Raw genomic sequence first — 22,569 nt, forward strand, 5'->3', positions numbered from 1 at the left:
TGGAAACCCTTCAGTCAGGCTAAATATATAGTGATTTCTGATTCAAGATATTCAATATTGCAATTGATCTTGACGTTTTTATTTTACACGATTTAGGCTACAGTTTATGATCAATTGCCACGGCCAACATTTTATTTTCAATTTCTACATTATGATTCGAACTTGTGAATTGATTGTACAATTACCAAATATGAACTGTTGTGATGTCCAGTATAAAGTAGAGCCATCTGTTCTGGTGTTCAGGGGCAGGACAAACACCAGGTCAGCATCCACACACTGGTAACATGTTCATGGTGTTCAGGGGCAGGACAAACACCAGGTCAGCATCCACACACTGGTAACATATTCATGGTGTTCAGGGGCAGGACAAACACCAGATCAGCATCCACACACTGGTAACATGTTCATGGTGTTCAGGGGCAGGACAAACACCAGGTCAGCATCCACACACTGGTAACATATTCATGGTGTTCAGGGGCAGGACAAACACCAGGTCAGCATCCACACACTGGTAACATATTCATGGTGTTCAGGGGCAGGACAAACACCAGGTCAGCATCCACACACTGGTAACATATTCATGGTGTTCAGGGGCAGGACAAACACCAGGTCAGCATCCACACACTGGTAACATATTCATGGTGTTCAGGGGCAGGACAAACACCAGGTCAGCATCCACACACTGGTAACATATTCATGGTGTTCAGGGGCAGGACAAACACCAGGTCAGCATCCACACACTGGTAACATATTCATGGTGTTCAGGGGCAGGACAAACACCAGGTCAGCATCCACACACTGGTAACATGTTCATGGTGTTCAGAGGCAGGACAAACACCAGGTCAGCATCCACACACTGGTAACATATTCATGGTGTTCAGGGGCAGGACAAACACCAGGTCAGCATCCACACACTGGTAACATATTCATGGTGTTCAGAGGCAGGACAAACACCAGGTCAGCATCCACACACTGGTAACATATTCATGGTGTTCAGGGGCAGGACAAACACCAGGTCAGCATCCACACACTGGTAACATATTCATGGTGTTCAGGGGCAGGACAAACACCAGGTCAGCATCCACACACTGGTAACATATTCATGGCCAATTGGATCCGTCTAAAATCACTGTAGATGGCCAGCATTTCTAAACAGACTTGCACAGTCCGTGGGGCTGTTTGTAGAGCTAAATCTATACTTTATATTATTGCTATCTGTCCATTCTTATTGTCAATTGAGACCATAAACTGTCCCTTCAAAATGGCTTAAAGAAATAATTTTTTCAGCAATACGTTCTCATTTTATAGCGTCTTGAATATAAGCGTTATAAGGGATTTCGGCTGGGATATTTCCTGGAAGGCGAGATACAGGCCGCTAAGCTACTAACGTTAAATCCAATGGCATTTCGGATATACAGAAGCTACAGTTACGTCGTTTCTGATTATTGATTACCAATAACCGTGTTAGTCTTATTAGCCTCATTCGTTGACCGGGTGGATGGCTATCAAAACAATGCCTGATCAGCGTGTAATTTACGTGAAAAATATCTTACCGTGGGCCGATTGGATCCCCCAGAGCATTTCCCAGTTATCGATCGCCATCCGGTAGATCGATATGTCCATTGGCTGATGATATATTCCTTTATTGCATAGTGAAATCCGCGTCCCAAAACGTAATCCAAGCTACAGGCTGCACATCCAGAATCCAGCTACTGGAAACTACATTGAAAGTCAAAAAAAAGAATGCACCGTTCTGCCACAGGGCACACTGCATTATCGAGACAGCGCCCCTAAGAGGATCTGGCCGGTAATGCACTTTTCAGAATTCAAAGAGTAGGGTACATCTGCAGTGCCGCTCGGTGACATTGAGTAGGTTATTAAAATGGAATAAAAGCCAAAACAACCTTGTCCTTTTAAGCATGGATTTGAACCACGGATAAATACGTGGCCCGTCCCGAATGTGTTTAGTGGTCCGCACACGGCGACCGATCTTTTAAGCGACGCGACCGACAGAATTCTATCGCCTCCATTGTTCTGAATGAGAGAAGCCACACGGCAGGAGATTCTGAAGCGATGGTCGCGCAGCTATTTCTGTCGCCTGGCTAAAAATCGCCTCGATCCTATTTTCTGAGGCGACGGCAGGCAGCATGACAATGAGGAAATAACATGACTTCTACAGTAGAAGTAGTGCAGAAGTTCTACTGGTGTATCATTTGTACACCATTAATTTATCAATACATTAATTGATCAATAACCTACGTATTATTACCATGCTACTTATGCTCATTATTATTAACGGGAACAATTTAAATAAATAACGTTAGTTGGAGAAGCTATAGTGGCCGCTTGTCATTAACTAATAAATGAACAATGCGCCACGATGCACCTACTAGTGTTTTTATACTCGGTTGACAGAGTTTAATGTCCAGGCTGCAGCTGATGTAGTTTGTAAGGTTTATTGTCCAAAGAAAATGATGGTTGAGAACAGAACAGTTTGCGTCTTCAGTGAAAAAAACATTCTCTCTCAGCAGGTGCATAACAATACTTCCAATCGGTGGTAGTGAATGTATTGTAGCGATCAGTCATGCAGTAATGTCGGGAAGAATGAGGAGAGGTTGTATTCGTATATGGTTTAATTCCAGCTCAATATGGGTTTTACAGGTTAATACTTCCCTCGTAAAGCACAACACAGCTACCTGCTAATACGCTAGCTTCAACCTAACATCCGGTCCGTCCTCCTATATCTCCCTCCGGGGGGAAACAAGTAACCACACCCCCTGCTAGACAGAGCGACACATTATTATACCTGTGAACGGTCGCCTCTGGTGTGGGGGGCCAGGCGATTGTCGTTGAGCGACAGACGATCGCATCGCCAGGCGACGTCGGTCGCTCGCCGTGTGCGGACCACTTTAGAATCGCTCCCGCTGTATTTATTGCGATCAACATTTGGATCAAAGGGTCTTCTCTCAGGATCATAAGACAGTATAACCGCCTAAAATGTAAAAAAAAATAGGAAATTTTTGCACAATTGCACAGCTCTATTCCATTCCATTGTATTTCTATTCTAATTTTGTGTATTCTGCTACTATCCTGCACAATTGTACAGCCCTGTCCTATTCTATTGTATTTCTACTCTAATTTAGTTTATATATTCCATTTTATTTGATTCTACTCAAGATCAAGTCTGCCAACACCGTACAAACATTCAAGGCCTTGCTTAACACATCCACCGCCGTCCACGCTGTACAGCGTTATTGAGATCATATTTAATTTTTTCGCCATGGCATTCATAATTCAGCCACCCAGCCTCTGGTGATACAGTGGGACCCGCACAATATTGCAATGCCTCAATACCGCCGCCTGGTGGATGATCGGGCGAGTTACAACCGGAAGTGGCAATCGGTGCATCTGGGAAATCCGTCTGTCACACATATCGTTGCGGGACTCCAGACATACACTGGCGTGCATATGGATCGCTGCCATAACTCAATAATCGATGTGATTTGGGTGTTTATTGCGCCATACAAACCGGAAATGGATCTAGGAGATCGACGTCAAATAAGTGGGATCTTTTTCCTCCAGTCTCGTCGGCGAATGGTAAGAGGACAGTAACATTATTTTCAAGCCGATTGTACATTTCTTTATTTACAAACCATCTGATCAATAAATCAACCCATACTACATAAAGCAGTTAGTGACGATCAAGGAATTATAAACGACCCCCCCCCCCCCTTTCCTTCGCGCATGATGAAGCATAACTAGACCGATCATATACATTTTAATTTTTTAATATAGCGTGTATAGGGAAGACACGCCAATCGATAATCTATATATGCTTTTAGGCCTATAAATCACGTTCTAGAAATTACTGCAGAAAACGATAAAAACATACTTATATTCTAGATGGTATTTTTGTATGAATGAAAAAGTATAACGTTCGCACATCCTGAACAATAGATAATCGATGTTGAATGGGCCATAGTAATGTCAATATAGCAATAATATTTAAAAAGTTATAGCCCTGCAAAGGTGAGCCACTCCATAGGCTTACAGCGGTGGCAGAGAGGGCACAAAGATGGGCATACTGCGTGGCAGACAATGTGTTAAAACCCACCTCTTCACTCTGGATGATCACTAGTTACTTTGCTGTTGTGTTGTGTGTCTGAGGTGTTCTCATGTCCTCTGTCTGTCCGTCTGCCTGGTTCCCTGTTTCTCTGTCCATTTATTCCTGTTCTTTCCCCCCGGGCTGCGCCCCGGACCCATGTAAACATTGGCTGGGGGGGCACATTATAAATGCTAATATCATATCATATCATACTTGAATTGTCTGTTAATGTTGATGTGCCAAACGACCAAGACAAATTCCTTGTATGTGCAAACTAACTTGGCAATAAAGACTTTTCTGATTCCGATTGTGATTGTTGTCATGTTTTTATGACACTCTTCATCTCCTCATCAACAGGGGTCTAGATATCCCCACCGTGCAGGTGGTCATCAACCACAACACACCAGGGTTACCTAAGAGCTACATCCACAGAGTCGGCCGAACGGCCCGAGCAGGTGACATGATCCACCTTATTCAGTGTATTGTATATATAATTAATTAATTATATACGTCTGTAAGCTTGATCTTTGGAAATTGATTGTGACAGAAATGGTTCAGTCTCAAAGGACAAGATTCAAGACAAAGTGTGAAATATTGTAGCTAGTGCCTCCTCACCACGTTCCCTATGATGGCAATATAGGAGGAATTGTGAATGAATAAATCAGGGGTGGCTCTTTGCCCGTCAATGTGCGGCTCTTCCATCCATAATATATATATATTTTTTTAATATTAACACTTTGATCGCCATGGTTAAATTCATAATTTACCATCCCTCGCCATCTCTATTTGTCTATGGAGAAGTTCCCCTTCTTTGCAGGGCTATAACTTTTTAAATTGTATTGCTAAATTGACATTATCATGGCCCATTCAATGTCCTATATCTATTGTTCAGTGTGTAGCAACGTTATACTTTTTCATTCACATATTCATACTAAAATACGGTCTAAAGTATAAGTATGTTTTTATCGTTTTCTGCAGCTTTCTTCAGAACGTGATTTATAGCTCCAAATGCATTATATTGATGATCAAATACAGTTTGATAGCGATCTGTGCCAGATAAAAAATTTCAACTGGAGGTACTTCTAGAAGTTACTACGTATCATCTGATGACCGGATGGGGGGGGGGGGGGTCGTTTATAATTCCGTGGGCAGCGTTAGATGATTCATCCAGGGTGGGTCATATGATCATCATAGCAGTTTATATGGAACACGTTAGAATATAACGCTGCAACTCACCGTGGCTTCCTCGCGCCACTGGCAGATGAGCGTGGAACAGAATTTTTTCTATTATGGGATGGAGAAATGCCCGATCCATTTCCAGGTTGTATAATAGTATATACGTCCAAATCATGTTGTTTTTTCGAGTTGTTTGCACCGATCGATGTTCACTGTGTCAAGACGGAGTCTCTCTAACGATAGCGAGTGCCCGGACGACATATGGATGAGCACTTCCGGTTTGACGAGTCGCTTCCTGTTGGCGATCTGCCGATCGGCCACCAGATGGCGCTCTTGAACCGCTAGAGAGTTGAGTGGAGCTTTGCAGTATATCTCAGGTCCCCGGAGGAGAAATATGATTTCGATCACTGATTTTTGAAATATTGATATCAAAGACGAGTTACGGCGTCTTCTGCAGAATGAGCATGGCTAGGAATGACGTCTAAACACGTCATCTGCGATTAAAGTGTTAAAAAAATATATATTTTACTTTTTTTATTTATTTTTTCCATAAGGACGTAGAATAAACATTTAAATTTTTTGGTCCATTTGCATGTTCTTGGTATCTGAATCTAGGGACATATGGATCAGTGTCAGAAATAGTGTGTCTGTTACTAGGCTTGAGTAAATTGTAATGAACCAAAGGAGAATATCAATTCTATAATAATTATCTTTGACTGTGAATAACACCATGCTAAAATTGACCAGACCTGAAAAATCTAAGCAAATGAATAAAGGGAAGATGATTAAACAGAAGGTTTTGTAGATACAGTACAATTCTGCCATCTTTTTTATAATGTAAATTTCTCCACCATTTTTCATCATATTGCAACACCATTTTTTGCAAGACGTTCACAGAAAGGTAGAGAAACTAAATGCGTTCTGTTTTATGGCAATAACGTTCAGGTTTGTGGGAGATAATCCCAAAAAATAAGAGAAATAGAAAAGTGTATCCAGAAGTCAGATGATTGACAGGGGCTGGTGTGAGCTGGGTAGGGTCGTTTTTCGAAATTCGAAAGCCCTGAGTCTCTTCCTTCACACTAGAGGCTCTGCACCCGGCCGCCCGCTCTCTCCTGAGTCAGGCTGGCAGGTCCACACTAGAGGCTCTGCACCCGGCCGCTCTCTCTCTCTCTCTCCTGAGTCAGGCTGGCAGGTCCACACTAGAGGCTCTGCACCCGGCCGCTCTCTCTCTCTCTCTCCTGAGTCAGGCTGGCAGGTCCACACTAGAGGCTCTGCACCCGGCCGCTCTCTCTCTCTCTCTCCTGAGTCAGGCTGGCAGGTCCACACTAGAGGCTCTGCACCCGGCCGCTCTCTCTCTCTCTCTCCTGAGTCAGGCTGGCAGGTCCACACTAGAGGCTCTGCACCCGGCCGCTCTCTCTCTCTCTCTCCTGAGTCAGGCTGGCAGGTCCACACTAGAGGCTCTGCACCCGGCCGCTCTCTCTCTCCTGAGTCAGGCTGGCAGGTCCACACTAGAGGCTCTGCACCCGGCCGCTCTCTCTCTCTCTCTCTCCTGAGTCAGGCTGGCAGGTCCACACTAGAGGCTCTGCACCCGGCCGCCCGCTCTCTCTCTCCTGAGTCAGGCTGGCAGGTCCACACTAGAGGCTCTGCACCCGGCCGCTCTCTCTCTCTCTCTCCTGAGTCAGGCTGGCAGGTCCACACTAGAGGCTCTGCACCCGGCCGCCCGCTCTCTCTCTCTCTCCTGAGTCAGGCTGGCAGGTCCACACTAGAGGCTCTGCACCCGGCCGCTCTCTCTCTCTCTCTCCTGAGTCAGGCTGGCAGGTCCACACTAGAGGCTCTGCACCCGGCCGCTCTCTCTCTCTCTCTCCTGAGTCAGGCTGGCAGGTCCACACTAGAGGCTCTGCACCCGGCCGCTCTCTCTCTCTCTCTCCTGAGTCAGGCTGGCAGGTCCACACTAGAGGCTCTGCACCCGGCCGCTCTCTCTCTCCTGAGTCAGGCTGGCAGGTCCACACTAGAGGCTCTGCACCCGGCCGCCCGCTCTCTCTCTCTCTCTCTCCTGAGTCAGGCTGGCAGGTCCACACTAGAGGCTCTGCACCCGGCCGCTCTCTCTCTCTCTCTCTCTCCTGAGTCAGGCTGGCAGGTCCACACTAGAGGCTCTGCACCCGGCCGCCCGCTCTCTCTCTCTCTCTCTCCTGAGTCAGGCTGGCAGGTCCACACTAGAGGCTCTGCACCCGGCCGCCCGCTCTCTCTCTCTCTCCTGAGTCAGGCTGGCAGGTCCACACTAGAGGCTCTGCACCCGGCCGCTCTCTCTCTCTCTCTCTCCTGAGTCAGGCTGGCAGGTCCACACTAGAGGCTCTGCACCCGGCCGCCCGCTCTCTCTCTCCTGAGTCAGGCTGGCAGGTCCACACTAGAGGCTCTGCACCCGGCCGCTCTCTCTCTCTCTCTCCTGAGTCAGGCTGGCAGGTCCACACTAGAGGCTCTGCACCCGGCCGCCCGCTCTCTCTCTCTCTCCTGAGTCAGGCTGGCAGGTCCACACTAGAGGCTCTGCACCCGGCCGCTCTCTCTCTCCTGAGTCAGGCTGGCAGGTCCACACTAGAGGCTCTGCACCCGGCCGCTCTCTCTCTCTCTCTCCTGAGTCAGGCTGGCAGGTCCACACTAGAGGCTCTGCACCCGGCCGCTCTCTCTCTCCTGAGTCAGGCTGGCAGGTCCACACTAGAGGCTCTGCACCCGGCCGCTCTCTCTCTCTCTCTCCTGAGTCAGGCTGGCAGGTCCACACTAGAGGCTCTGCACCCGGCCGCCCGCTCTCTCTCTCTCCTGAGTCAGGCTGGCAGGTCCACACTAGAGGCTCTGCACCCGGCCGCCCGCTCTCTCTCTCTCTCCTGAGTCAGGCTGGCAGGTCCACACTAGAGGCTCTGCACCCGGCCGCTCTCTCTCTCTCTCTCTCCTGAGTCAGGCTGGCAGGTCCACACTAGAGGCTCTGCACCCGGCCGCTCTCTCTCTCTCTCTCCTGAGTCAGGCTGGCAGGTCCACACTAGAGGCTCTGCACCCGGCCGCTCTCTCTCTCTCTCTCTCTCTCTCTCCTGAGTCAGGCTGGCAGGTCCACACTAGAGGCTCTGCACCCGGCCGCCCGCTCTCTCTCTCTCCTGAGTCAGGCTGGCAGGTCCACACTAGAGGCTCTGCACCCGGCCGCCCGCTCTCTCCTGAGTCAGGCTGGCAGGTCCACACTAGAGGCTCTGCACCCGGCCGCCCGCTCTCTCTCTCTCTCCTGAGTCAGGCTGGCAGGTCCACACTAGAGGCTCTGCACCCGGCCGCTCTCTCTCTCTCTCTCCTGAGTCAGGCTGGCAGGTCCACACTAGAGGCTCTGCACCCGGCCGCCCGCTCTCTCCTGAGTCAGGCTGGCAGGTCCACACTAGAGGCTCTGCACCCGGCCGCCCGCTCTCTCTCTCTCTCCTGAGTCAGGCTGGCAGGTCCACACTAGAGGCTCTGCACCCGGCCGCCCGCTCGCTCTCTCTCTCTCTCCTGAGTCAGGCTGGCAGGTCCACACTAGAGGCTTAGTAACTACTCGCTTTATTTTTTTATTAAATCGGCTGCTAAAACTGGTTGCACCGCGATTACTCCGGCCATAACCATAACTAGATTGGAGGTGAAGTCATAACTGTAGGACAAGGGGCTAATCGATGATCAAAGATGAGAGTTCCATCGTCATGGTTATCATGCGCATTAGCTTAATGATGCTGTGGCAGAAGAAAACTATTCTGTGATTGGACATTACACCTACCTAATGTAATGAGTATTTAGTTGTTGTTGTTACTTACGTTGTAACTCTGTCCCCGACTCCCCGTTGGTGGAACCGCTTTTATTTGAGTAATGTGTAAATCACTACTTAATAAAGTAGTAACTAATTGTCGGAAATTGGTTTTAAGCCATAAATATTGGATCATCCGATTTCTTTCCAATTAAAAACACGGCATTTAAAAGTGAATTGTATCCTTTTAAATGTCCTTTTTTTAAATGAAAAATAGTGCTTGGGGAAGTACTTGAAAGTCCTTGAATTTCATTTTGCAATGTGTGTGGAGCCCCGGTCCTCACCCCTGACCCCTGACCCCTCTGTGACGTCCTCTGTGTCTGTGGAGCCCCGGTCCTCACCCCTGACCCCTGACCCCTCTGTGTCTGTGGAGCCCCGGTCCTCACCCCTGACCCCTGACCCCTCTGTGACGTCCTCTGTGTCTGTGGAGCCCCGGTCCTCACCCTGACCCCTGACCCCTCTGTGTGTGTGGAGCCCCGGTCCTCACCCCTGACCCCTCTGTGACGTCCTCTGTGTCTGTGGAGCCCCGGTCCTCACCCTGACCCCTGACCCCTCTGTGTCTGTGGAGCCCCGGTCCTCACCCCTGACCCCTCTGTGACCCCTCTGTGTGTGTGGAGCCCCGGTCCTCACCCCTGACCCCTCTGTGACCCCTCTGTGTGTGTGGAGCCCCGGTCCTCACCCTGACCCCTGACCCCTCTGTGACGTCCTCTGCAGGGAGGAACGGAGTGTCCATCACGCTGGTGACTCAGTACGACATCCACCTGGTCCACGCCATCGAGGGACAGATCCGTACGTCTTCACGTGACTTACATACATACTTACCTTTTTGCATTATCCTTCTTTAGCAACACACACACATAATTTCGATTCCCGGGCAGCGTGTCGAAGTGTCCTTGAGCAAGACACTTAACCCTGTAACGGCTCCCGATGAGCAGGTCGGCTCCTCGCACGGTCGCCTCTCCCATCGGTGGGTGAATGTGAGGAACAAATTGTAAAGTGCTTTGGATAAAAGATATATAAATGCACCATTTACACACACACACTTAAGGCCTCTGCATGCTACAGAAACTTCAGAGCAACTGCAACACAACATCGGCGCGATTTCAGCGCGGCTGTTTTAGAGGGTCTTGTAGACTGTGTTGCTTGGACGTTGCGTACATGTCCCTCAAATCTAACCTAAACAACCGTTGCGTTGATATTGCGTAGCAGTGATTGGTTGGTTAGCGAATGGGGGCGGGGCTGTCATAGAATAATATTAGTCCCGCAGAGAATACCATCCTCCATTGTTGTTTCCAGCGTTGACGCTAAATAATTGGCGTCACATAGCTCGCCTTTTTCTGAAAACCCAAGCACATATTGTTCCATAGCATACGCCTTCAGTTGATCATGACAAATCCTCTCTTACCATGACGATTAAAAAGCCTCCATAATTTAGTAAATAAAGCTGTAGCCAGCCAGCTAGCATTGGGTCTATTCAAAATGCTATCCACATTAGCTACATAGCTAACCAAGTAAATACAATGGTATCCGTCCTGAGGTAACGTTAAATACAACGTTTGCTAGTCGAAATGACTGGACACACACAGGGACAAGTTAAACATCAATCAATTAATTTATTCCAATAGGTAGTTTGAGCTGCATGTGAGCCGAGGTCCTCTCCATTGGAAACTAATGATGTTACGGTAACGTTAGCTCGAAAAGCACAGAAAGTTAAGCTGCTAGCAACAGACACTATAACACTTCCGGTCGGGGGTTTTCAAAATAAAAGAGCGACGTCTAAAATCACCGGAAATCCGTTTATTTTGTACATTATCTAACGTTAACACGAACCTAAACTAACTTTAGTTAAACTAACTTTGCGCGTCGATGTTGCAGAAGCATAAAGGCAGAGTGTCTAAAACACTGTTGCTTTGTCGATGTTGTGTTGCAGTTGCTTTGAAGTTTCTGTAGCATGCAGAGGCCTTTACGCCACATACACAGTGCAGCTAAATGCCGTTATCACTCATTTGAGTGCATGACCCCATCAAGTTCTTCATACAGTTTGCTTATGAAGGAGTGACCACATCCTACAACTGAAGTGACTTCCTGCTCGAGGCAGGTAGTGACTCCTGAGGTTTAGTGCAAAAATAGTGATATAATCTAGACCTATACGTTAGCCTACTTATTGTTGTCATGGAGAAATGAAAACAAAATGTGCGTTTTGTCGTTCTCGCTATAGTTACTGATTATATCCCCAAACGACTTGAGACGGCAGGTCCTTCGTGTGACATGTGTGTGTGGTATCTATCTAGTGACATCCATTTTTTTTAAATGTGTATAAAGACAGTTGATTGTAATTGAGGATTTGGGTCATTTTGTGGATATACTCTCATATGTCGCATAACATAGCAGCATATCGGCTGTTGCGTGACTGGTGGAGTGACTCACTGTACAAATGTATTTTCTCCACTTCGCCCAAGTGTGTACCATAAATATACACGCATTTTCTCCACTTCGCCCTAGTGTGTACCATAAATATACATGCATTTTCTCCACTTTGCTCAAGTGTGTACCATAAATAGACATTTTCTCCACTTCGCCCAAGTGTGTACCATAAATAGACATTTTCTCCACTTCGCCCAAGTGTGTACCATAAATAGACATTTTCTCCACTTCGCCCAAGTGTGTACCATAAATACACATTTTCTCCACTTCGCCCAAGTGTGTACCATAAATACACATTTTCTCCACTTCGCCCAAGTGTGTACCATAAATATACATTTTCTCCACTTCGCCCAAGTGTGTACCATAAATATACACGCATTTTCTCCACTTTGCTCAAGTGTGTACCATAAATATACAATTTTCTCCACTTCGCCCAAGTGTGTACCATAAATATACAAATTTTCTCCACTTTGCTCAAGTGCGTACCATAAATACACATTTTCTCCACTTCGCCCAAGTGTGTACCATAAATATACAAATTTTCTCCACTTTGCTCAAGTGCGTACCATAAATACACATTTTCTCCACTTCGCCCAAGTGTGTACCATAAATATATGCGCTAATTCTCCACTTTGCTTGTGTGCCATAAATATACGTGCAATTTCCCCACTTGGCTCTAGTGTGTAGTGTACCATAAATATATGCGCTCATCACTCTCGTCGAAGAGCACAGGATTGCATGCAGTGCCGCCCTCTCCCTCTAGGGGGCAGCGGAGCACCTCAGGTCAGCGGGTGGCATGTGGGCTGTACATCTTGATTAACCTTTTGAATGCCTCGCTGTCATACCTCCCATGGTTACAAAGCTCCCGTTTCCCCCCAGAGACCAAGCTGAAGGAATACCCCGTGGTGGAGAAGGACGTCCTCAAGATCCTGACTCAAGTCAACGTGACCAGACGAGAGTGTGACATCGTACGAACGCTTCCCTTATTCTGTTTAGACCGTAACACCAGTAGTGGAGTCTAGCTGTGACCTTATTCTGTTTAGACCGTAACACCAGTAGTGGAGTCTAGCTGTGACCTTATTCTGTTTAGACCGTAACACCAGTAGTGGAGTCTAGCTGTGACCTTATTCTGTTTAGACCGTAACACCAGTAGTGGAGTCTAGCTGTGACCTTATTCTGTTTAGACCGTAACACCAGTAGTGGAGTCTAGCTGTGACCTTATTCTGTTTAGACCGTAACACCAGTAGTGGAGTCTAGCTGTGACCTTATTCTGTTTAGACCGTAACACCAGTAGTGGAGTCTAGCTGTGACCTTATTCTGTTTAGACCGTAACACCAGTAGTGGAGTCTAGCTGTGACCTTATTCTGTTTAGACCGTAACACCAGTAGTGGAGTCTAGCTGTGACCTTATTCTGTTTAGACCGTAACACCAGTAGTGGAGTCTAGCTGTGACCTTATTCTGTTTAGACCGTAACACCAGTAGTGGAGTCTAGCTGTGACATTTTGAAAATTATAGTGTACCCTCTGCATATTTTTTATGTTCTTGACTGCAGGGGACTTTAAATATTGTCTTCACTACTAAATGCTCATTATCATCATTTGTCAGAAATAGTGCCACCCTGCAGGGTTTAGGCCACGCTCCCCAATAATAAGTGTACCCCACGCTCCCCAATAATAAGTGTACCCCAGCAAAAAGTAGACTACACCACTAACATCCTTATGTTCTAGTTGTCTGGCACATTGTTCCTTTACCAAACAGTTGGAATGGCTTTGAATTGTAGCCTACATGATGGATTATGGACATTAATATTTCCTCTGTTGGATGTAGAAACTGGAGTCGACGGACTTTGACGAGAAAAAGGAGGTCTACAAGAGAAAACAGATGATCTTGGACGGGAAGGTAAGGAGGTCTACAAGAGAAAACGGATGATCTTGGACGGGAAGGTAATGTCGTCGTCCCCTCGACGAGTCGTCCCCTCAGCCAGTGACCAGATCGGGCAAAGGTCTCTAAGCCCTTGCACTGCCACACTACAGAAGGTTAACCCTTTAATATCACCGTCGGTAGTGATAGTAAAGGGTTAACCTTCTGTAGTGTGGCAGTGAAAGGGTTAACCTGTGTATTGTGGCAGTGAAAGGGTTAATGGCGCATGTGTCTCTTGCCGTCCCAGGATCCGGACATGGAGGCCAGGAGGAGGGCGGAGCTGGACAAGATCAAGAGCGCAAAGAGGAAGTTCAAGGAGAGGATCCAAGAGAGCATTCAGAATGAACAGCGTATGAAGATGAAAAAGAAACCCATGAAGAAAAAACACATGCAAAAGAAAAAGTCTGAGAATGTGGCAAAATAAATGTATATATATTTGTTTTATTACATGTATATATGAATTGTGCAGTATTCTGGGAATATTTTGAATTTGTAATGTACACTTACAAATAAATCACAACGTGCAGAATTTTCCTTCCATGAAATAATTTGCTCAACTCGACATAATCAACCTTTTATTGATGGATTCAATTTGACAACAGAATCACACTGCAAGTAGCCTCATCATTCCAAGTGTGTTTTTTCACATCACATTAAGATGTCTATTCCATCGATGTTATGCCACTCGACTAAGAATCAAGGACATGGATGCAAATAGTTATGTATAATAAGAACTAACTCACAACGTGTCATCAGCTTCGAATAACTGCACATGGTTGCAGATGTTGTCTCGGCTCAATGGGATGTTTAAAAATAAAACACCAAAGTAATTTTTTTACTGCATCAACATTATACTTTGGGTAGAACAGGCTGATATGTAAAACGAATTGCACGGGTGAAATAACATGATTTAACAAAAGACAAGTCGATCAAAACAATCTCTAAGCATCATGTCATTCCAACCATGAACAGTTCTACTGGACATGTCATGATTGTCACATGTTGCGTTTACTGAAGTTAAAACCAGATGGGTCTCTTATCTACATGAAACTAAAACTAACCCACAGATAACAGAGCAGGTGAGGAATCTAAAGGGTTCAGAATACATCATTAAAAAAAAAGACAAAACGAGATGTTTCCTTGGTAAGAAAAAAGAAAATCCACAGAGGTCGTCACCGAGGATCGATTTAAAACCTGGAAGAACTCCGCCTTCCTGACGCTTGTGGTCCAACCCAAGTTTACATGGTAAAAGTACACAATGCAGATTATAATAATACCCACCCAAAGATAATGACATGGCACACAAATAAGCAAACTGTTCCAACGAAGCAAAGTAGGAGCAACTCAAGCGTTCATTATTAAATCACCAGGTCACACAATTAGAAGGGGGGGGGGGGGGGGGGGGGGGGGGAGACGACAACTTCTATGACATACAAAGATTAGAGAAGGCAAAAACTTAAAAAACAATCACAAATAAAATGTAGACAAAAAGGAAAGCAACTGCCAGCCTGGATTTGAGAAAGGAAGGTGGCTTTACAGCAGTCCATCCTTTGAGAAATCATACAGGACTATTTTTCACCAAGTTCAGTATTGTCAGGCATTATTAAAAAAAAGAAAATTACAAAATAGTTGATATTCAATGTATTTCTCTGAGCCCTCTGGTGTCTGAGGTTGGTATGTGTTGCTGGCATGTTGGGTTCACCTCCTGGGATACATTCAGCTTGTGCTGCGCCTGTGGACGGTGGTTCACTCGTTACGTTACGGTTGAATCCCTCACCGTCACCTGAATAGTACCAATCGGAGTTTTCGCTGTCATGCGTGTGATATATAGCGATCGTTTAGCAAAAAAAAAATTGTGTACAAATGCACTTCATAAATGGAGCCGTCAAAGCCGACTGTACAGGGACCAAATATGGTCCTCTTTTTAAGATCATTTTTTTATTTTAATATATTTTTTTAATCAAAGGGTATATTTGAGGCTTACAGCGTATCCCTCTCAGCCACCTTCCTTTTCTACTCCTTAACTACTCTGGATTGAATGCACCCACCTCCTGCGAATCACACTAAATAGTGTGTAAGTTCTATCCACTTCCTTATTATAACTTACCTCTTTGCTTCCCTTCATTTTAGATATGGGGGGGGGGGGGGGGGGTGTATAATGTGGACAAATTCCCCCTAAGCAAATCCTTCCTTTTAAAGCAGTTGCCATTCTAAGCAGACAAAGCATTTAAAAATGTGTGAAAATCCTCTGCCGTAAAAAGCACAACAGGCCCATAGCTCACCAACCCCCCCCCCCCCCCTGGAAAAAAAGAAAGACATTGAGTTAATGGTGTTTGATACTTAGATGTTTAGTTTTTGTGCTCTGCAGTAAGAAAGGTACTTTAAAAAAATATATAATAAAGAAAAAGAAAGAAAATAAATGGTCTCACGATCATGAACCTGTGGGATCCCGAGGATCATGCTTTGATACACCTTGGTCTGAAATCCCCGTGCCACTCCACCATGTAGTCAACCACCTGTTGTCACTTAAAGACCTATTGAATAAGCCAATGCTTCCCAAGGCAATCAAAGGCGTTTCAATTCAAAGTTCTTTAATGTCAGACTTAAGCGCAGAAACCTTTTATTCCCCCCAAACTCAAGAGGTGAACGACGAGAGGCGTCGACTGCCGCTCCTTTTCCAGAGGCCGCTGAGATTTGGGGGTCCAGTAGATCATCACGGCCACACCGCTCTTTTCCCGCAGAGATCAAATCCAAATAAGTCTCGGGGGGGCGTCAAACGGGGTCGAACGACCAAACGTCTTTGAGGTGAGGACTTTTTCCTGTGTTGCCCGTTGGAAGCTTTTCCTGTACGCCTCCCCCACCCCCCGACGAGCTTGAGGAATAACTTCTACGATATCAGCTTGAGCTCTGCGTCCTCTTCATCCTCTCCGTTCCTCTGTTTGTTCGAAAGAAACAGAAGTCCTCGGCGGACAGGGTTTCGGGGGGGGGGTTGTGGAAGGAGCGGGGTGGGTGTGGGGGGGTGAGGAGGGGCTTGTGAGATTCTTTCGTAGGGAGTAGGAGCCTCGCTTTGTTCGCCGCGAGAGACTGTTGAGGCCTCCCGCCTTCAACCCCTCCCTGGCAGCTCGACCGCACGCCGCCGCTATCTCCGCTTTCCTTCGGCACGTCCAAGTACGGGCGGTGGTCCCTCACATCCGCTCCATCGCTCTCGCTCTCTTGCCCTCTCTCGCCCTCTTCCTGCCCGTCTGTTCGTACTCTCTCTCCCCATCTTCTCTCTCTCGCTCGTGATTGGTTTGGTTTCGCTCTCCCGTTGCGTTCACACGGTGGTGCTTCATTTGTAGCAGAGGAAGACAGGTATCCATGTTTTGCTTTTATCGTTACCCAGATTAAAATGCTGACGAACTAAGCTCAGCTCAAGCCTAGCTCCCTTCTTCCGACAGCCTGGGAGGAAACAAGAAAATAGGGAGGGGGGGTCAACGTTAAGGTTGTGGCCCGGGGCTCCCCCTGTGTTCCACAAGAACAACCACATGACTTAAAAACAAGAACAACCACACGACTTAAAAACAAGAACAACCACACGACTTAAAAACAAGAACAACCACACGACTTAAAAACAAGAACAACCACACGACTTAAAAACAAGAACAACCACACGACTTAAAAACAAGAACAACCACACGACTTAAAAACAAGAACAACCACACGACTTAAAAACAAGAACAACCACACGACTTAAAAACAAGAACAACCACACGACTTAAAAACAAGAACAACCACACGACTTAAAAACAAGAACAACCACACGACTTAAAAACAAGAACAACCACACGACTTAAAAACAAGAACAACCACACGACTTAAAAACAAGAACAACCACACGACTTAAAAACAAGAACAACCACACGACTTAAAAACAAGAACAACCACACGACTTAAAAACAAGAACAACCACACGACTTAAAAACAAGAACAACCACACGACTTAAAAACAAGAACAACCACACGACTTGCGTTTCAAAATGCTCGTCTTACACTCTAGTACTGTGACAGTCCGGTCACTCCGCCATGCTGGTACGCGCGCTCGCCCTGGTAGGTGGAGTCTTGGGACAGAGCCACGTCAATCTGAGACTTGAACTCATCGCCCAGGTAACTATCCTGGAAGACGGGAAGACAACAAGCCCATTAACACTGATATAGAGGTTTCTTCTGCCAGTAAGGACCGTTGGTGACTCATGTTAGTACTCAGTAGAAACAGAGATACAAGTGTTTAAAATGTGTTATTACTCAGTAGAAACAGAGATACAAATGTTTAAAATGTGTTATTACTCAGTAGAAACAAAGATACAAGTGTTTAAAATTTGCTATTAGTTGAGTAAAAAAAATAAAAAGGGTACAGGTGTTTCAGCCCACGTCTGGTTTCGACTCCTCTATAATTAAATACTATAAACAGCTGCTCTCCAATCCTTCCTTGAGGTGCGAACCCCACCTCCTTGCTATAGACCTGTTCGCTGTTTACAAACAAACAGTGTTCGAGTCAATCAGCAATACCAACTGAGTCATGTGACTAAGCTGCCCACTACCTGTGAGCTGCTGCGCTAAAAAGAAGTACGACAGGGCTCTATGGAGAAACCATGACACTCCCCTGACTAACAGTATAATGGAGCTCTATGGAGAAACCATGACACTCCCCTGACTAACAGTATAATGGAGCTCTATGGAGAAACCATGACACTCCCCTGACTAACAGTATAATGGGGCTCTATGGAGAAACCATAACACTCCCCTGACTAACAGTGTAATGGAGCTCTATGGAGAAACCATGACACTCCCCTGACTAACAGTATAATGTAGCTCTATGGAGAAACCACGACACTCCCTTGACTAACAGTATAATGGGGCTCTATGGAGAAACCATGACACTCCCCTGACTAACAGTATAATGTAGCTCTATGGAGAAACCATGACACTCCCCTGACTAACAGTATAATGTAGCTCTATGGAGAAACCATGACACTCCCCTGACTAACAGTATAATGGGGCTCTATGGAGAAACCATGACACTCCCCTGACTAACAGTATAATGGGGCTCTATGGAGAAACCATGACACTCCCCTGACTAACAGTATAATGGGGCTCTATGGAGAAACCATGACACTCCCCTGACTAACAGTATAATGGGGCTCTATGGAGAAACCATGACACTCCCCTGACTAACAGTATAATGGAGCTCTATGGAGAAACCATGACACTCCCCTGACTAACAGTATAATGGAGCTCTATGGAGAAACCATGACACTCCCCTGACTAACAGTATAATGGAGCTCTATGGAGAAACCATGACACTCCCCTGACTAACAGTATAATGTAGCTCTATGGAGAAACCATGACACTCCCCTGACTAACAGTATAATGGGGCTCTATGGAGAAACCATGACACTCCCCTGACTAACAGTATAATGGGGCTCTATGGAGAAACCATGACACTCCCCTGACTAACAGTATAATGGAGCTCTATGGAGAAACCATGACACTCCCCTGACTAACAGTATAATGTAGCTCTATGGAGAAACCATGACACTCCCCTGACTAACAGTATAATGGAGCTCTATGGAGAAACCATGGCACTCCCCTGACTAACAGTATAATGTAGCTCTATGGAGAAACCATGACACTCCCCTGACTAACAGTATAATGGAGCTCTATGGATAAACCATGACACTCCCCTGACTAAAAGTATAATGGGGCTCTATGGAGAAACCATGACACTCCCCTGACTAAAAGTATAATGGGGCTCTATGGAGAAACCATGACACTCCCCTGACTAAAAGTATAATGGGGCTCTATGGAGAAACCATGACACTCCCCTGACTAAAAGTATAATGGGGCTCTATGGAGAAACCATGACACTCCCCTGACTAAAAGTATAATGGGGCTCTATGGAGAAACCATGACACTCCCCTGACTAACAGTATAATGGAGCTCTATGGAGAAACCATGACACTCCCCTGACTAAAAGTATAATAGAGCTCTATGGAGAAACCATGACACTCCCCTGACTAACAGTATAATGGGGCTCTATGGAGAAACCATGACACTCCCCTGACTAACAGTATAATGGGGCTCTATGGAGAAACCATGACACTCCCCTGACTAACAGTATAATGGGGCTCTATGGAGAAACCATGACACTCCCCTGACTAACAGTATAATGGGGCTCTATGGAGAAACCATGACACTCCCCTGACTAACAGTATAATGGAGCTCTATGGAGAAACCATGACACTCCCCTGACTAACAGTATAATGGAGCTCTATGGAGAAACCATGACACTCCCCTGACTAACAGTATAATGGAGCTCTATGGAGAAACCATGACACTCCCCTGACTAACAGTATAATGTAGCTCTATGGAGAAACCATGACACTCCCCTGACTAACAGTATAATGGGGCTCTATGGAGAAACCATGACACTCCCCTGACTAACAGTATAATGGGGCTCTATGGAGAAACCATGACACTCCCCTGACTAACAGTATAATGTAGCTCTATGGAGAAACCATGACACTCCCCTGACTAACAGTATAATGGAGCTCTATGGAGAAACCATGGCACTCCCCTGACTAACAGTATAATGTAGCTCTATGGAGAAACCATGACACTCCCCTGACTAACAGTATAATGGAGCTCTATGGATAAACCATGACACTCCCCTGACTAACAGTATAATGTAGCTCTATGGAGAAACCATGACACTCCCCTGACTAACAGTATAATGGAGCTCTATGGATAAACCATGACACTCCCCTGACTAAAAGTATAATGGGGCTCTATGGAGAAACCATGACACTCCCCTGACTAAAAGTATAATGGGGCTCTATGGAGAAACCATGACACTCCCCTGACTAAAAGTATAATGGGGTTCTATGGAGAAACCATGACACTCCCCTGACTAAAAGTATAATGGGGCTCTATGGAGAAACCATGACACTCCCCTGACTAACAGTATAATGGAGCTCTATGGAGAAACCATGACACTCCCCTGACTAAAAGTATAATAGAGCTCTATGGAGAAACCATGACACTCCGCTGACTAAAAGTTGTTTCAAACGAAAATTTTGCATTTAGCCAAATCAACACGGCTGTGAGTGTGAGTCTTTCACCTTTTACATATCTAGCTTTGGCATGGATTGATTGTTTAGATGCCTAGCATGGATAACAAATATATTGTAGTCTGTGTCAGGATCGAGCAGGTTTTTTGCTAATATAAGACTATCCATAAAAGTATCTATCTATCTATAATTCAATCTATTGTAAATTACTTAAACAGCATCTACTATGTACTTATCTACTGTGCTAAAGTGAGGTTCTTCGATGTGTGCACAAAGGGAATGCCATCACATTCCTCACAACAGCCACAACAGGAGACTGTGTCCTCAGCTTTTCTAAACTGTTGAACTAAGCCGTAATTCTAGACCACAAGTCTTAGGCTATGGTTAGACTAGTGTATTCCTGGCGTTTTTTTATACGTTTTTGACGACGTTTGATGTCCTATCTACACAGAAATGCGTTTTTTGGCGTTTTTTTGTGGATACGGCTGAAACGCAAAATTGTGTTTGCGTTTGGAGATACGCAAAAAAAACGCTTCGACAACAGCGTGTAGTCAGCACGGAGCAGTTGTTGCGAAAACGCCCATGCGCAGTAGATACCATCTGCGTGCCCTTCCGGTGACAACAGTGTGTGTGTTTGGGACAGAGCTCCGTGTCCCAAATAGCTTCAGCTACCATGTGTTGTCAAGTTATTGTTATAAGGACCCCAGTCCAAGCTACAGCCCAGCACCATGCCATGGGAATACTATTTACTAAATTATGGAGGCTTTTTAATCGTCAAGGTAAGAGAGGATTTGTCATGATCAACTGAAGGGGTATGCTATGGAACAGTATGCTTGGCTACTACTTGGGTTTTCAGAAAAGGTACATTTAGCTGTAAAAGCCCGATCAAGTTCTGTAACACTGTTAACAGTTTGAGTGCCAGCCATTTAACATTGGAAACCCCATTGGATGCCAGCACCCACTTCAATGATAGCGTTGTGAACGCATAATCTCTCTCCTAAATTATGGCTATGTGTCTAATCTGCCTGTCGTTTATCAATGACTTGTTTGCAGTCAACATTGTCGAAACGGATTGTATTGGTTCATTTTCGTTTTATAGCATTTTGAAAAGCCCTCGTTTAAGGAAAATATATAGATTCAGTGATAAACGGCATTTACTGGAATATTCTAGAATACACAAAAACGGTCATTTTTCGGCCTTTTAACACTTTCACTGCCACTCACAAGATATCTCGGGTTTCCGATAGTTATGTTGAAAGCCACTCACGAGATTTCTCGGAATTTCTCTTTTTTTCTTTTTAGCGATCTGAAATCATTGCATCACGCGAGCCTACCCGAGTATACCCGAGCGCCGCCGGCGATCAAATGTGGAAAAAAGCACCCCCTATCGTCTCCCAGATGACATAAGGGATTTTGGAATGGACTCAATGAAAATGGATGGGGAAAAAAATCCTGTACTCCACATTTTCCAGTCCACTGATGCAGCCGGGGTTATCAGAGTTCATTCTGGATCCTCTGAGACCCGCGGAATCATGTACTGCACTGTACACACGTTGGATCCATAATACACTTATCGATTTTTTCGAATGGTGATCAGGAATTGGAATATACCAGTTGGATACCATCTGATGTCAGGTAAGGAATCTATGTTATCAGTGTTAGGATAATCAGACTAATTTTGATGAAGATATAAGCTGTTTTGTGAAATGGGCTCTTTCGGTTTCACTGTAAAAGTCCAAGAGGAAATGAACACGGCGATTATCCGTGCGCGGCTCGAATGTGCTTGCGTGCACGTATAATATTGATCATCTAGCGTTTATTTGAAAACGATTCATAAATAGGCCGACAAATATCAACGTTCTGGAATATTCCAGTAAAAGACGATTATCATAGAATGGTCTAGAATGGACTGTTTTTTTACCTCAAAACGGGTGCTTTTCAAAATGCTCTCAAACGGAAATGAAGCGATAAAAAACCAATCTGCCTTGACAGCACTGACTGGAAAAGGATTCTTTGATAAGCGACGGGCAGATTAG

At 45.6% G+C, this 22,569-nt stretch overlaps 2 protein-coding genes across 2 annotated transcripts in view; one reads left to right on the forward strand and one right to left on the reverse strand.

Moving 5' to 3' along the window:
* Positions 1–14,847, forward strand: part of ddx49 (DEAD (Asp-Glu-Ala-Asp) box polypeptide 49) — a 42,115-nt gene extending 27,268 nt beyond the window's left edge. Inside the window, 5 exon segments of the mRNA XM_084310534.1 lie at positions 4,463–4,560; positions 9,798–9,872; positions 12,387–12,475; positions 13,335–13,406; positions 13,675–14,847. Coding sequence (XP_084166660.1) covers positions 4,463–4,560; positions 9,798–9,872; positions 12,387–12,475; positions 13,335–13,406; positions 13,675–13,851 — 511 coding nt within the window. The 3' untranslated portion in view covers positions 13,852–14,847.
* Positions 13,990–22,569, reverse strand: part of LOC311225308 (regulator of nonsense transcripts 1-like) — a 112,710-nt gene continuing 104,130 nt past the window's right edge. The window contains exons 23-24 of the mRNA XM_084310533.1: positions 17,457–17,579; positions 13,990–16,865 (exon numbers count right to left, since the gene is read on the reverse strand). Coding sequence (XP_084166659.1) covers positions 17,460–17,579 — 120 coding nt within the window. The 3' untranslated portion in view covers positions 13,990–16,865; positions 17,457–17,459. The remainder of the gene's footprint in view (positions 16,866–17,456; positions 17,580–22,569) is intronic.

This window comes from Notolepis coatsorum, assembly GCF_963971535.1.
Source record: "Notolepis coatsorum genome assembly, chromosome: 3".
Lineage (NCBI taxonomy): Eukaryota > Metazoa > Chordata > Actinopteri > Aulopiformes > Paralepididae > Notolepis > Notolepis coatsorum.